General features: G+C 42.7%; 1 protein-coding gene across 4 annotated transcripts in view; it reads right to left on the bottom strand.

The window, feature by feature from the left end:
- Bbs9 (Bardet-Biedl syndrome 9) overlaps positions 1-17621 on the bottom strand; it is a 424274-nt gene that overhangs the window by 405144 nt on the left and 1509 nt on the right. For all 4 annotated transcript variants that reach the window (XM_038322510.2, XM_038322513.2, XM_038322511.2 and 1 more), the window contains exon 2: positions 5964-6086. In XM_038322510.2, coding sequence (XP_038178438.1) covers positions 5964-6075 — 112 coding nt within the window. In that variant the 5' untranslated portion in view covers positions 6076-6086. The remainder of the gene's footprint in view (positions 1-5963; positions 6087-17621) is intronic.

Raw genomic sequence — 17621 nt, 5'->3', positions numbered from 1 at the left:
CCCAGCAGTTAGAAGCACTACTCCTGCATAAGGACCTGAGTTCAGTTCTGGCACCCACATGCTGATGCACAACCGCCTGCAAATCCAGATCTAGAGTATCCAATGCCCTCTTTTAGCCAGCACTGGAGATTCCAAACATATGGTACACATAACTTACACCAGCAAATACATATATAGCACACATAAAATAAATAAATATTTAAAATTAATACTAGAGGAGGCAAAGGAATGCTAGAAACCAGAGAAATAGCATGGCTGACAACACCTTGACTTCCAAAGCTTAGCATCTGTTATGGTTTTGGTCCCTGTCCCTTTAAGAGACAAGCCACGCCCACTCCCTCCCCCATCCACTGAGGCAGGCTGATCTTCAGCTTCTGGCCTGAGCTTACTCTCTTTTCCATCTTCCTCTCAGAGAGGCAGCTTCACTTCTCCCTCTCTCCCCACTTCTCTGCTTCCCCCCCCCCTCTCTCTCTCTCTCCCCCTCCCTCCCTCCCTCCTTTAATAAAGCTTTATGTCTATTTTCTGTGTCTGTGCCGTTAACCCACCGCTGCACCGTCTGTTAACCCGCCGCCCTGGTCACACGTGTTCCGCGAGTCTCCGGGCAGCTACACACAGTTGCCCAGCTACTAAGTCTTTAAGAACAAAAGCATCTACAACTGGAACAGAATACATTGCTGTATTTTAAGCCACTAAAGTGATACCTTGTTATCGTGATACTAAGAAACAAATCTTCATCTACCTGTCCTTTACTCAGAGTTTACTGTACCAGGCCATGAACTAAACAGTTCACACAGACTAACTCCTCAGCAGGAAAGGTACTCCCATAGGGGCCTCAGTCCTAAAGAAACACAAAGCCGTCAAGGATCCAGAGGAGCCAGTGGCAGCATTCTGGGGCAAGATCAGTGACACCATGAGGGTTTCTGTCCTTGCCAAGTCTCCGCCAGACAAACTCTGCTTTGCAGCTGGAAGAGTGTTAGTATTCTCAATCTTTTTTACTAAGTTTATCATGATGTCCTACTTTTTGTAGCAAAAAATAAAAGTTAATTGATGTAGAAATTAACACAGGGATTAAACTGTAAGCATGACTATCCGTGCAAGGAGGATATTTGGATTCTTGTGTTCTGGTGGAGCACCAAGCAGTCAGACTCCTATCCATGCTCTAGGTGGGGTTAGAGAGCACTCAAAGAAATAGAACAGATAAATAGTCACATCAAGTCATCTGGGACACTGCTCTGCCCTAGACTGCTTTCAGGTAACGTAATAAAACACCGACCAAAACCATGGACAGGAGGAAAGGGCTTATTTGGCTTATGGGTTAATATGTTATTGGGGTAAGTCAGGGCAGGAACCTGAAAGCAAGAACCAGAAGCAGAGACCATGGAGGAACACTCTCCTCATGGCTTCTCAGCCTGCCTTCTTCTACAGCCAGGACAGCACCACCCACAGTGTGCTGGGCCTGCCCTCATCCATCATTAGTCAAGAAAATGCCCCCAGACTTGCCCCAGGCCACTCTGATAGGGAGGCTCCTGAACTGACATTCCCTAACTAGAGGTGACTACAGTTGGTGTCAAGTTGACAGAAACTAACCAGCACATGCACACTGCTCACAGCATTGGGGTGGACTAGACATCTGTGCCTCCAGCCACCCAGACAGAAGGGAGACATGCCAACACATTTACTCGGCTTTTTCTACAGATACTCCATAGTTCACTAGGATACATTTAAAAATCAAAATTCTCATCTTGGGGTAAAGAATAAGACTCAGGGTCTCTGAGACTCTGCAGAAAGAATTTCTTGGCATTTAGATCCATGGAATCTACCACTAAGAATCTAATTCAAAGATAACCTCTTCTGCATTTAAATAACAGTGACACATAAGTTGACAAATCTTGGCTCTCTCAGGTGAAAGTAATTGCACTAATCAGAAAGAATGGGCTTGCTCCCATAATGAAGTCACTAGAAGAGTCTGAAACGCTTGCTCCTTACTGAGTTTTCCTTGCATGCTGAAATACCTTAGCCCCCATTGGAACTCACTAAATAACCAAGATTTGAATTCAATAAAGCCCTTCAAAAATCAGAGGCGGGGGCTGGAAAGCTGGTCAGCGGTTAAGAGAACTCGTCACTCTTCTGCAAGACCTGGGTTCTACTGGCAGCACCCACACAGCAGCTCACATACTCTGTGACTCCAGTTCCAGGGGATCTGAAGTTACATGTGAATGGTGCACAGACATACATGAAAGCAAAAAGAACCATACACATAAAATAGTAATAATTTTAATAATAATTTTTAAAAATCAGAGGCAATGAGAACGGCCAAGTCCACAAAGGTAAAAACCTAAGAAGAAAGAAAACACCTGGCTATTATAATAATCAGATGGCAAATAAAAGTTTTACCCACAGATTTCAAGCTATGATAAATTTATTCATCATTCATTCATTCATTCATTCATCCAATGAAATTCCCTGGGAATCATTAAACAAAAGTCATTAAGACCTCTTCTGTTTTCTTTCTTTTTTCTTTCCCAAATAATAGTTTTAAGAGAGCACTAAACTCTATTTATCACATTAGTTAAGGCCTTTTTTTCCCTCACTACAAACATAATACTCCAGGTCCCTGAAAAAGAGCCACCTCAAGATGCTATAATAAGTCATGGCTTCTTGCCTATTGTCACACATAAGTCAAACGAGTCACATGAACAATGACAATATGGCTATGATTCTTGCTGTTATAACCCATATGCCTAAACTTTTTAAAATATATATGGATGTTTTGTCTTCATGTATGTTTCTGTACCACATGTGTGCCTGGTGCATACAGAGGCCAAAAAACAGCCTCAAAATTCCTGGAACTGGAGTTACAGACAGTTGTGAGCTACCATGTGAGTGCTGGGAATTGAATCCTGTCCTCTGGAAAAGCACTGTGTACTACTAACTGCTGAGCCATCTCTCCAGTCCCTAATATAAATTGTGCTAGTATTTTTCTCTAAGAGACTGTGGTGGTATGAATGAGAATGGCTCCCTTAGGTTCACAGATTTTAATGCGTGAAAGTGGTACTATTTGGATGAATTAGGAGGTGTGCCTTGTGGGAGGATGGGTGTCACTGGAGGTAGACTGAGGTTTCGGAAGCTCAAGGCAGTCACTCTCTCTTCCTACTGCCTGCTGATCCAGATGTAGAACTTTCAGATACTTCTCCAGCACCATGTCTGCCTAGATGCCACCATCCTTACCACCTCTGATAATGGACTAAACCTCTGAAACTGTAAGTAAGCCCCAATTAAATGCTTTCTTTCATAAGAGTTTCCATGGTCTTGGTGTTTCTTCACAGCAATAGAACAGTGACTAAGACTAATGCTTACTTACACAGACACACTTAGAAAGAGTAAATACTTATGCTCTGCAAGTATCCTGAGTGCTCGCTTTGAGTTATATTAATTCTAGAGGGCCAGAAAGACAATATACAGAGGATGAACTGGTAGACCAGATGTCCCAAGAAGACTGGTAGAGATGACAGGACCAGGATTGGGGATGCATGGGCTCATTAGATTTAAACAGGCATAAGAACTTTCCTTTCTTATCTTCTTGTCTTTGTTACAAGGGAAAAAAACTCTCTACGCTCTGCATTGTCCTCGTCTTTCTTACTTTGGCTTTTTATAGCAAGTTTTTTTTCAAGAGTCATAGTCTCTCCACCTCCCACTCTCTGTCACTCACTCACTGCATATCTAGAAGAGAATTCTCATCCACCCTCATCAAGAACACTAGTTAGCAGCAGGAGAGAAGCAGTGTTCTTGCAGAGGACCCCAGCTGGGTTCTCAGCATCCACGTCAAGTGGCTCACAACTTACTACCTGAAAATCTCACTACAGGAGACCTGACATTTGGACACTGCAGGCTCCTGCACTCATGTGCACATGACCCACACACAGACTCAGGAAAACTCACGTAATTTATAAAAAGTAATAAAAATTAACCTTTTTCGCTTTTATGCAAAGAACACTAGTGAACCACTTGCTACCAAACAGATTGAGAACCTTCCATTCGTCTTGCCATTTAAAACTCTGCCTCTAAGCTGAGTTGTAGCTTAGTTAGTAAAGTGCTTGCCCAACACGGACAATGTCCTGGGTTCCATCCCCAGCATCATGTAAGAGCAGACATAGTGGCATGTGACAGTAATCCCAATACTCAGGAGCTGGTAGCAGAAGGATCAGAACTTCAAGCTCCTCCTCAGCTACGCAATGAGGTGGAGATGAGTCTGGGCTCTATGAACCATTTATACAGAAGCAAGCCTACTTCTACCTCTGACCCTCGGGAAAGCCTCTCAAAATCTAATACTAGCTACGTCCCAAACTCCCCACTTTAATGCTTGCCTTCTCAGTCTCACTCCCTTCCCTCTTTTCCACTGTCTCTCCTTGTGTTTATTTCACATATTCTAAGCATTCCAAATATGGTGGGCCAGTGCTCGCTTCCAAACCTCTACTCACATTCTGACTACTAGATACTGTTATCTTAAAAAGACCATATCTTCAACAGTTCACATCAACTCACACTCCCTAAGATGATAATAATTCTCAGACTTTAGGCTAAGCAATTCAACTGCCTCTTCCCCTTTCTCTTCCTGGTTTTCCTCTTCCTCTTCCTACTTTGCCAATGTAACTTTCTTTTTTCACCTTGCCCCTAGCTAACTATTTAGCTGACTAATTAGCTAATTATTTCCATGATAGGGAATAGAAATAAACTGAAAGGAAAGGAGTGATTTCATTTTACCAGATTAAATTTTCTTTCTTGCAAGCCAATGATTATCTGAATTGCAAAGTAAGAGCTCATAAAATAGAACCTATTTAAACCTAGTACAAATTTCATATTGTAATAATATAGAACTAGACCATTCTTTTTTAAAAAATAGTTTTTAAGACAGGGTTTCTTTCTGTATCCCTGGCTGTCCTGGAACTCACTCTATAGACAAGGCTGGCCTTGAACTCATAGATATTCACCTGCCTGTACCTCCTTAGCACTGGGAATGAAGGCGTGCACCACCACTGCCCAGCTTGAACTAGGCCATTCTTAAAGACCTCTTAAAAGATGAATATTCAGAGAAGGAAATAATGTAAGAACAGGACAGTAGCTGGTTTCTGTGAACCAAAAAGTGAGAGCAAGGATTGAGCAATTTTCCCCCTCAGTAACAGAATTAGCATGATTTTATTATAGCATTAATGTTTTCAGATTCAATTAGAAAGCCACCTCATGGTTGGGTGGTGGCACACGCCTTTAATCCCAGCACATGGGAGGCAGAGGCAAGCAGATCTAAACAAAGAAACCCTGTCTCAAAAAAGAAAGAAAGAAGGAAGGAAGGAAGGAAGGAAGGAAGGAAGGAAGAAAGGAAGAAAGGGAGAAAGGAAGGAAGGAAAGAAGGAAGGAGAAAGAATATCATTTTTCATTGTAAATAATTTCCAAAATGAGTTTTTTTAATTTTAAATATTTTACTAGCTCTACCTTAAAAGACCCCAATTGGTAGCAAATCAAGTACCATATGATTTGTCTATTCCACCAAATTAATATGACAAAATGAACAGAAACAAGAATGATATAAACAACAAAGCAGAGGTGAGAACTCTGTCGGCCTGCCATCTACATGTTCCTTTAAAAAATAAAAAATACCCGACACAGTGGCACACACTTGCGATCCCAACCTCCAGAGGACCAAAGTGAGACGGGGCCAGCCTGGACTACCTAGTGAACGATAAACTCAAAGAGGGGGGGAAGAAGCGGGGAGGAGGCACAGTCAACCTGGGTGACAATTACAAGAGTGTGTTCAGTCGTGCTCTCTTTAGTTCTTATTTTTAAAACCAAGTCATTTCTTTGCTCCTGGGGAAATGCAGTCTATAGCCCAGTATTGGAAAACCTCCTTGGCAAGTGTGAGGCCCGAGTTCAGTCCCCAACGCAGGGAAACAGAAGCACAAAGTCCTTACCTTGTCCATTCCCGCTGTTGTCCACGTCAGCCAAACACAAACAGCCTTGATCAAATTCTTCTTTCTCTCCCAGCACAGTAGACCACCAATCACGGGCTTTAAATAAGGACATGTTCTTTTACCCTAAAAATAAAACATTCATTTATAATAAAAATTCACTCTATGGAAAAGAAGAAGTCAATTATCCCATTTGCAGATCACATAATTCTACTTTTTAAAGACCTTATATAATTTACTTATATGAATTCTTAAATGTGAAAACACTTACTATAAAACTACAACATACAAAATCAATATTTAAAAAAACCCAACAGCCTTCACATATATCAGAAAGAAACTAGCCTATTCATGATAACTCCCAAAAATGCCAACTGCCTACGGGCCATAGAGATGGCTCAGCAGTTAAGAATGCATACTGATCTTCTAGAGGACCTGAGTTTGATTACCAGCACTCATATTGGGTAGCTCATAAATGCCTGTAACTCCAGGACTTAGGGAATCTGATACCCTCTTCAGGCTGCCATCGACACTGTAGTCAGGTGCACAAAACCCACACACAGACATATACACACAACTTAGAAATAGTAGTAATAATTAAGGACCTATGAGCACACCCACACACAGACATATATACACAACTTAGAAATAGTAGTAATAATTAAGGACCTATGAGCACACCCACACACAGACATATACACACAACTTAGAAATAGTAGTAATAATTAAGGACCTATGAGCACACCCACACACAGACATATATACACAACTTAGAAATAGTAGTAATAATTAAGGACCTATGAGCACACCCACACACAGACATATACACACAACTTAGAAATAGTAGTAATAATTAAGGACCTATGAGCACACCCACACACAGACATATATACACAACTTAGAAATAGTAGTAATAATTAAGGACCTATGAGCACACCCACACACAGACATATATACACAACTTAGAAATAGTAGTAATAATTAAGGACCTATGAACACACCCACACACAGACATATATACACAACTTAGAAATAGTAGTAATAATTAAGGACCTATGAGCACACCCACACACAGACATATATACACAACTTAGAAATAGTAGTAATAATTAAGGACCTATGAGCATACCCAACCAACGAAGTGGAACATCGCGGCTTTAAATAAGAAAATCAAAGGTGCTAAGGGATGAAAAAAACTTCTATGCTCTTGAATTCACAGAATTAATATTACAAAAAAATGGATATACCACCAAAAGTAATCTGCAGATGTAATGCAGTATTTTGCAAACTTCTGGTTTATAGGGACTGGAGAGGTGGCTTAGCAGTTAAGAGCACTGGCTGTCCTTCCAGATGACCTGGGTTCAGTTCCCAGCACCCACATGGCAGCTCACAACCATCTGCAACTCCAGTTCTAGGGGATTTGATACCCTCACACCAATGTACATAAAATAAAGTTAATTTTAAAAAAAGACTCAAATAGCCAAAGCAATACTCAAAGAACACAACTGGAGGCCTGACAAAACCCAGCCTCAAACTATACGACAGAGTCACGGTGACAACCACAGTCTAGTCCCAGCATAAAAACAGGCAGGTGGACCACTGGAACAGAACAGAGGACCCAGACATAAACCAACAAAGCGCTGACAAAAGAATCAACACATGCAGTAGGAAAGAGTGCCTGTTCAATAAAGAGGTTCTGGCAAAACTCAGTACCCCACAGAGAATTAAATTAGATCCTTATCTTTCACCTTGTACAAAACTTAATTCAAAATGCACCAAAGACCTTAATTTAAAACCATTTTTGAAATGTTGCACCTGCTATAGAACAGGGAGAATGTTCTTCGAGACACTGGGCTATCTCAGTCCTCATCAGAGAAACTTCTTGCAATAGATGGGAACTAGAAAATGTGGGAGAGTGATAGATTTCGGAGCACTCAGTTCTAATAGGATGTCTTTCTCAAATCCCTCCCTGCAAGGCTCTGGGATCTATGTGAAAGAAGTGGGAAGACCCTGAGAGCCAGAGGAGATGCTGACTCCAAGGAAACTATGCTTTCCAGACAGGAGATGGGTGCATTGGGAACCCACAGAGACTATGCATCACACACACGGCCTGCACAGGTTCAAGCCAGATGGGGTCCCAGCACTGGCAGCTCCCGGGAAGTGGTGCAGGCTCTCACCCCTAACCAAGACTCTTATCTGCACATGACACCCTTTTGAAAAGGAAAAATCAGTTTCTCCGGTGAACTCTCATTGGGTACACTAAGCACACTTCAAGGCAGACCTCGTGCCCAGGAGTAGTTGACCAATACAAAACAAACTTGATGGTATTCGTGGAGATTTTTTGTCTCACTTTGCTTTACTTAGGCATTTTTTTTTGTCTTACTGACCTTTGCCTGTTTATTTTTATACTGGTATTTGTTTCTGTGAAGGTTTTTGAATGTATGTTTCTTGCTTCTTTGGGTTTTGGGGGGTTGTTTGTTTTTTTCTATTGCTTTTTTTGCCTTTGTTTGTTGGTTTTTTGTTTTTGTTTTATGGAGATGACTTTGGAGCCAGTTCTGGAGCTTGCTCTGTAAATCAGACTAACCTTGAATTCACAGAGATCCGCCTGCCTCTGCCTTCTGAGTGCTGGGATTAAAGGCATGTGCCACCACCACTGCCTGGCGCTTCTTTGTTTTTAAAGAAAAAGAAAGAACATAAAGTTGGATGGGTAGGGAGGTAGAAAGGATCTGGGAGATGAGACAAACATGACTGAAATACATTGTATGAAAATGTTTTCAATGAAAAAACTAGCCAGGTGGTGGGTGTTTGATATATGTGAGGATAGATAGATAGATAGATAGACAGACAGACAGACAGACAGACAGAGATACAGATATATATCAAAATAGAATTTACAAAGACACTGGGGTATAGTAAGGAGCAGCGGGCCGCTTCCCGCAGCCTGGCTCCCAGCCACAGGCTAGCTTTATCCAAAATAATTACACAGAAACTGTATTCTTGCCGGGCAGTGGTGGCGCACGCCTTTAATCCCAGCACTCGGGAGGCAGAGGCAGGCGGATCTCTGAGTTCGAGGCCAGCCTGGTCTACAAGAGCTAGTTCCAGGCCAGGCTCTAAAAAAGCTGCAGAGAAACCCTGTCTCGAAAAAAAACAAAAAAAAAAAAAAGAAGAAACTGTATTCTTTTAAATACTGCCTGACCCATTAGTTTCAGCCTCTTACTCACATCTTGACTAACCCATATCTAATAATCTGTGTAACACCACGAGCGGTGTCTTACCAGGAAAGATTCTAGCGTACGTCCATCTTGGGCAGGAGCTTCATTGCATCTGGCATCTCTCTGAGGAGAGGCATGGCAGTCTGTCTAACTTAGGAGAGGCGTAGCGTCTGACTGAGCCATCTACCTCACTTCCTTCTTTCTGTTCTGTCTACTCCACCCACCTAAGGGGCGGTCTATCAAATGAGCCAGGCAGTTTCTTTATTATCCAATGAAATCAACTCAAACAGAAGACTCTCCCACATCACTGGGGGAAAAGATACTGGGATAGGCAAAACCTTTCTGAATGGAACACCAACAGCACAGGAACCAGCCCCAAGTATCAACAGATGGGACTATATGAAATAAAAAGTTTCAGCACAGCAAAGAAACTAACAGTTTCTCCTGTTAACCTTTGCTGGTTATCCTTCAGACGGTGGCTAACATATATAATTTATGAAGACCTACAAAAATTAAATATCAAAGAAATAAAACTGACAGCCAACAAATGTGCTGATGAAATGAACAGTATGCCAACAAAAGGGAACACAGGGGCTGATAGCTATCATTCAACTTTTTAGAATTTTTGATTTAAAAGAAACACACACACACTATAAAACTTTTTCATGTCAACATGTGACATGTTGTATTATGTAGTTTTCATGTCAACATGTGACATGTTGTATTATGTAGTTGTTTAGAGCCCAAAAGCTCTTAACAGCACAGGAACCAGAAGCATCCTAGTCTTTGGCAAGCAGGGTGAAGACACAACACAAAAATCAAAATAGGAACAGAGGCCGAATGCAGGGCACATCTATGAACACATCACACATTTGAAAATTACAGTATCAGTAAAAGTGATACAGTTTAGGGCTGAAATGGCTGAAATTGGCCAACCACAAGCTTCTGAGCCTGTGCTGATAAAACACACTGTTGTTGTTGATCCTATTATTACTATTACAAAGTCCAAACAACATTTTTTACACCAAGTGGAATTGCAACCCATGCTTATACCTTTTAAAAATCTAAGCGGGACAGAAATCCAGTATAAAATGTATCTTTATCTACAGTAAATCCAGCAGCTTCTTTTATGAACTATTTGCTAAAAACATGAAAATATTAACAAGACCATTATTAAATATTAACCCACACTACACTGCTCAAACTGGAGAGTTCCTAGGAAGGAAGAGGACAGAAAGCAACTACTTCCTCCCAGCTGTGTGCATGGCTCAGCTCTGCCTTCCTCGGAAGACTGGGACTCTGCTGGTGTCATGTGTGTCTGACACACATGCACACAAATTCCTCTGTATGTGCACGTGTATGACATGATGCTGGTCAGAGAACTTGTTATTATACCACTAGCATCACCTGGATTCTTAGTTTCTACACACAGAAAACACACGCGCGCGCACACACGCATCCTCCCTCATGTGCCAATTCTGGTCAACAATGTACAAACACACATGCGCTCAGTTTTTACTGAGGATTGTAACTGTGGGTATCTTACAACACTTAGGGTAATTTAGGTGAAGGTAGAGACAAAAAGCAGGAAAAGGGCCACAGACATAATTAAAGAAGATATCAGCTGGGCAGTAGTGGTGCATGCCTTTAATCCCAACACTCAGGAGGCAGAGGCAGGTGGATCTCTATAAGTTTGAGGCCAGCCTAGTCTACAAGAGCTAGTTCCAGGACAGGCTCCAAAGCTACAGAGAAACCCCTGTCTCGAAAACCAAAAAGAAGGAGGAGGAGGAGGAGGAGGAGGAGGAGAAGGAGGAGGAGGAGGAAGAGGAGGAGGAGGAGGAGGAGAAGGAGGAGGAGGAGGGAGAGGAGGAGGAGAAGGAGGAGGAGGAAGAAGAGGATATCAACCTGTCTTTCTTGTTTCAATTCTGTCATAGTTTTTCTCTTTTTGTGGTAGACGAGTGAAGATATAGTGAAGATACCCTAAGTGAAGATACAAGGCTTCGAAATGGCCATGCTAGCTGTATATATATCATAGACATATATATGGTTTAAGTTTGAACTGTTACCTTGTGGGGGGGGTAAAGACAGTTCCTCTGTATAGCCCTGGATATCCTGGAACTCACTCTGTAGACCAGGCTGACCGTGAACTCACAGAGATCCGCCTGCCTCTGCCTCCCGAGTGCTGGAATTAAAGGTGTGCGCCACCACTGTCATTTGTTAAGCAGCTACCATAATCTCACTGTGCAGTGTTTTATTTGTAAATTAGTTATAATCAAATTACATTTACAAATAAAGACTGAGGGTTGGAGAGATGGCACAGAGGTTAAGAGCACTGGCTGCTCTTCTGGAGGTCCTGAGTTTAATTCCCAGCAACCACTTGGTGGCTCACAACCATCCATAATGAGATCTGGTGCCCTCTTCTGGCCTGGCCTGTAGACATACATGCAGACAGAACACTATACATAATAAATAAATAAATCTTTTTTAAAAAAAGAAAATAAAAATAAAGACCTTTAAAACAAATAAAAACTGGTTTCGGTTTTTTTTAAAGATTTATTTATTTATTATGTATACAACATTCTGCCTCCATGTATGCCCACATGCCAGAAGAGGGCACCAGATCTCATTATGGATGGTTTTGAGCCACCATGTGGTTGCTGGGAATTGAACTCACGACCTCTGGAAGAGCAGCCAGTGCTCTTAACCACTGAGCCATCTCTCGAGACCCCAGTTGTTGTTGTTTTTTAAAAAAGATGGGGTTTGGTATGTCCCAGGCTGGCCTTGAACTCCTGTCCTTGTGCCTCCACATCCCAAGTGCTGGGATTACAGTCATTTTCCATCATACCCTGCTCAATTAATTCTCTCTTAAAACACGGCAAATTAAACTTGCATAGCTCTGAGATTAATGTTTGCATTTAACTCTAACTCCTTGTGATATGTACACAAGCATGGAAACAGGATTCCAATTGCTACAAACACTAATTCTGCAACATCATTATGAATTAGCCTGAGAAACTATAGATCCATTTTGGACTAATTCTATTTTTTGAAAACTTGACGAAGGAATTACACAAAAATGGAAAAAAATCTTTTCTCTAGGACAATATTCAGATGAAGAGCACTGCCTAGCACAGAAATCTATACAAAATACTCAGCTTCCTTTCAGAACTGACAGTAATATCCTCTGCACTGGAAGTACAGGCACTTCCTCCAGTAAGGCAAGGTGGAAAGGGGGACTTACACAGAGAGAGACCCCAGGAAGAGTGGTCTGCAGGTCCAGCACCTGCAGTGTGTCCTCAGACAGCCACTGCAGTGCCGTGATTTCCTACAATAGAATGAGTATCCCCAGCCCTCCCTTCTTAGGTTACTCTTGTGAATGCATGCTGCACCTCTTCAATGGAAATGCAGTATCTCTACCTTTTTGAGACTTTCACTGGGCCCGAGGTGGCCTAGTACCTGTCCTGTGTCAGCCACCTAAGAACTGGGACTGCAGCACCGTACCCAACTTCTACATTCTTTTCTAATGCTAATGAAACTTTCCTTCACGGTACCGGCTCAAACAGTACTTAAGAAGTACATTTCAAGTGAGTGTGGTGGTGCACGCCTTTAATCCCAGCAATCGGGAGACAGAGGCAGGCGGATCCCTGTGAGTTCAAGGCCAGCCTGGTCCACAGAGAGAGTTCCAGGACAGGCTCCAAAGCTACACAGAGAAACCCTGTCTTGAAAAAACAAAATATAAAAAAAAAATTTTAAACTACATTTTCCTCTTAATTAATTACATTACAAAAAGTCTCCACAAAGAGTAAAATTGAATTAGTTGGCTATGAAGCCACTGCTTCCATGTAAAACAGAAAGCAGAGCTGGGGAGCTGGCCCAGCAGGGCTTCCCGCCAATTCTGATGACCTAAGCTGGATCCCAGAACCTCAGGATGGAAGTAAAGAAGACTACTGTGAGTGGTTCTTGGAGCTCCCCATGCAAACTGTAGCATATGTGCATGCACATACATGCGCACAATAAATAAAGAAATCCATAAATGACTCTTTAAAATGTGATGACAAGCAGGGCATAAAAAGATACTTGCTCATGGCTTAGGAATTGAAAATGGAGAGTGGCTTCATCCCCTGGATCCTGCAGATTTACCTCCTCGCTGCTCTCATACAACTATGCATGGCTACAAACGCATGTCTGCCTGCAGGCCAGAAGAGGCATGGCTACAAACGCATGTCTGCCTGCAGGCCAGAAGAGGCACAAGATCTCATTACAGATGGTTGTGAACCACATGCATTTGCTGGGAATTGAACTCAGGACCTTTGGAAGAGCAGGCAATGCTCTTAACCGCTAAGCCATCTCTCCAGCCTCCAATGCTTATTTCTTATGCATAAACAAAGACGTCCGGGATGGACTAATCAGTGAACTTGCCTTTACTGCCCAGACTGCCTTGGGCACACACACAGCCAGGCTCGCTGCTCTTATGCTAGCTCCAGCAGGCTTGAGCACACCACAGACATTTTAAGATATTATGCAAAGATTGCCCTGGTGCTCAACAAGCAAGGAAGATTCTCTTTCTCTCATTCAGGCAGAAGGAAAAAACCCTTATGGAGCCCACCTAGAAAACATACTAACCCTCCCCCAAATAACTGGAGGAGAGGGTCTCTTCGGTTGGGCCATCAGATAATGCACAAAAAAATCAGTAGTTAGATAAGTAACAAGAGACATGGCTAGGGTTTGAATTTAAAAATGTATATCAATGAAAATGCCCTTCAAAACCTTTATCAGAGTGGTAACAAGGTTGCACACACCTGCTATGATGGCATTGAAGAAATTGAGACAGGGGGATTGTAAGCTTGAGGTCAGCTTGAGCTACAAAACAAAAGAAAACCGTAAGAATGGGTTTTTGTAGCTTGCTACAATAAAGAAAAGCAAACAAATGAAACCACAATAAGATGGATATTATTGTGGGGTATTTGATCACACTGTGTGGAAGGCACCTTCTGAGTCAGCTGGATAGGGCTCACTGTACAATTGAAGGATGCCATGCCCAGGACACCTAGGGTCAGCCCTTGTAGATTTCAGGTTTTGGAACGCTGACATGTACATCATGAGATGTCTTAGAGAAGTGTCCACTTTAAACATTAAATTCATAGTTCATATGCATCTTATACACATGGTCTGAGTATAATTATAAGCAATGTATTTAGGGTATCTGAGTTTTAACTACAACCTGTCAGAGGAGGTAGGTATGGGGCATTCCACATGTGGTATCACATCAGGGCTCTAAAGTTTCAGATTCTGAAGCTCTCTGAGTTCCGGATGAGAGCTCAGCCCATGCCTGGCGACCTAAGTGAGCCTTTCTTCCATCACTGCTCTGCCTTATCCTTCTTCTCTTAGGACCTCTCGCTGTCTTTCCAAAGCTTAGGAGGAAATCATTCTCTCCACATCAAAGAGCTTAAACAGGCAGAAGTATCCATTAACCAGCTAGTCCTCGCATTCTTGTCTTGTCTTGTTTTCAAAGCAAAGTTGGAATTTAATAAGAGATCTGAATACAGGTTTTAAGCACTAGAGTTGAGAAAAGAAAGCATTCAGGGAAAAAGGCAAACCACCCAGGAATGTGGTGAGGTACCTCGTGCCATCGTGTGGTAGGAGGTCCCAGAGAAGCCTTATGTTTTCATTTAATCCCACATCTAAGGCGGAGCTGCTTCTGAGCATGTAATACCTGGGCCCCAGACCCTGTTTCAGTTCATGCTAATGCTGTGCAATTTACTATTTGGGAAACTGAAACAAGCATGTATCAATACAGGGATTTTATCTCTTTTGCTTTTTTGTTTGCTTTTTGTTTTCTGAGTCAGGGCCCCCTATGTTACCTGAGCTGGCGGGGAACTTGCTATGTAAGACAGGCTGGCTGTGAACTCAGAGTGCTCTTGCCTTGGTCTTCTCGTGGCTGGGATTATAAGAACCGCCACACACCCACAGGGCTGGTCTTCTCATGGCTGGGATTATAAGAATCGCCACACACCCACAGGGCTGGTCTTCTCGTGGCTGGGATTATAAGAACCGCCACACACCCACAGGGCTGGTCTTCTCGTGGCTGGGATTATAAGAACCGCCACACACCCACAGGGCTGGTTCTTCTCGTGGCTGGGATTATAAGAATCGCCACACACCCACAGGGCTGGTCTTCTCGTGGCTGGGATTATAAGAATCGCCACACACCCACAGGGCTGGTCTTCTCGTGGCTGGGATTATAAGAATCGCCACACACCCACAGGGCTGGTCTTCTCGTGGCTGGGATTATAAGAATCGCCACACACCCACAGGGCTGGTTTTTCTCGTGGCTGGGATTATAAGAATCGCCACACACCCACAGGGCTGGTTTTTCTTTTGAGCAGATACTGTATTACATTTGGGCAGGTGCGTGCCATGGCACACGTGTGGGAGTTGGTTCTCTCTATCGTGTGGAGCCGCAGGGAACTCATAGCATCATGCTCAGCAGTAGGTGCGCTATCCACTGAGCCATCTCACCAGCCATCACCCGTCTCTCTTTCAGCAAAGGGGAAACCAAAACCAAAGTTTCCAATGACTACTCCGCCCTCTCGTGAAAGGAACTCATAGCTAGCATCTATTCATTGTTTACTAACTTTCAAGTCACGCTCAAACGTTTTGCAAGAACTCTATTTGAATCAGACTGTCGACATAGCTCAAGTAGGGAAAGGCACCTGCCACCAAGCCTGACAACCTCAGTTCAATCCCTGGGACCTACATGGTGGAAGGAGAAAACCAACTCCCAAATTTGTACTCTATGCACATGCTGTGACACCAATGCAACACACACATACACACACACACCACAAATAAATACACATACACATACACACGTACACACATACATATATACTTGTGATTTTAAGAGAAATTCCTTTGACTCTCCAGAGTGACTGTAGATATGATTATTTGGGTATCACTAAAGGTAGGACACCTGCCCAAGAGATCACCTGTATTTAAGTTTCCTTCATGAGACAGGCAGCTTTAACACCTCACTGAACCAGACTGACAGCAGTGGCCACAACAATGCAGGGAATGCAGCGGAACAAGCTGACAGTCTGAGGCAGGCTTTGAACTTAAGAAGCTGACCTAAAGCGCTGCTGTTCATATCTGCAACTTTCCCCAAGTAATGTTTCTGTCCTTAAATCTCAGGAAACAGCAGTCAGGTCGTGAGTCCAGAGCAAACGGCAGCGTCACGTAAGATTAAACAAACACTGATTCGAAATCAATATAACAAGACAAGATCTTCTATTGAACTCTTCAGTTGACATGAAAGGCGCAGGAGAGGGGTCAGACAGGCAGTTCACTTCCCGATGTGATGTTCCAGCCATACAGTAAGCCCCTTGACCTCTGGCACAGTGGTTCTCGACCTTCCTAATGCTTCGGCCTTAATACAGTTCCTCATGTTGTGGTGACCCCCAAACATAAGATTATATCATTACTACTTCATAACTGTAGTTTTGCTACCATTATGAATCATAATGTACATATCTGATATGCACAATATCTGATATATGACCCCCATGAAAGTAGCATTCAACCCTCCAAAGAGGTCACAACCCACAGGTTGAGAACTTCTGCTCTAGTATCTGATCCTGGTGGTGGGAAAACAAAACGGCCTAAGACATGCACTTCCTTAGCCAATGCTCAACCCACTGCGACCGCTTATTAAATGTCAGCAGTAACCCAGTAACGGTGATAGACGGGACAGTTGTGGAGGTAGGGGCAGAGGTAGGGACAGCAGAGTCTTCTGAACACAGCAAAATTTCAACTGGAACATCCAAAGGGTGGGTCAGAAGTTTGTGGTGTGTGTGTGTGTGTATGTGTGTGTGTGTGTGAGCGCACGTGCATGTAAATATCTGTATGTATACGTTTGTATGTTTTTAAATGGGTACTAAAAGAGCTACACCCCCAGCCCTTGTAAATATTCTAATCAACAAGAATGTTTTTAATAACTTGATATATTTCAATATTTTTCAAAAAAAGTATCTGAGGGGACTAGAGTGTAGATCAGTGGTACCTGGTTCACACACACACACACACACACACACACACACGTATGTATGTTCAGAGGAGTGAGACTTCCTATGTACCTGGAAAGGTATAAACCTTTACAGTACTGTTAATAGATATTTTTTCCCTGAAGAGAGCATTTTCATCGAGAAGTCATGCCATAAGGCCAGTGAGATAGCTTGGCAGAGGAAGGTGCTTGCTGCCGAGTCTGACAGGACCCACATGGTGGAAGGCGAGAACTGACTCTTGCAAGTTGCCCTTTGACCCCCACACTTGCACTGTGGTACCCTGGTCCACATACATACATGCACCCCCATCAGTTAACAAATTAAACTCTAATAAATTTTAAGACTATATCATAAACGTAAGTGGGAGGTATAATTTAACCACAACCACT

This window comes from Arvicola amphibius, chromosome 3 (genome assembly GCF_903992535.2).
Source record: "Arvicola amphibius chromosome 3, mArvAmp1.2, whole genome shotgun sequence".
Classification (NCBI taxonomy): domain Eukaryota; kingdom Metazoa; phylum Chordata; class Mammalia; order Rodentia; family Cricetidae; genus Arvicola; species Arvicola amphibius.
This window is presented reverse-complemented; position numbering and strand designations above follow the sequence as displayed.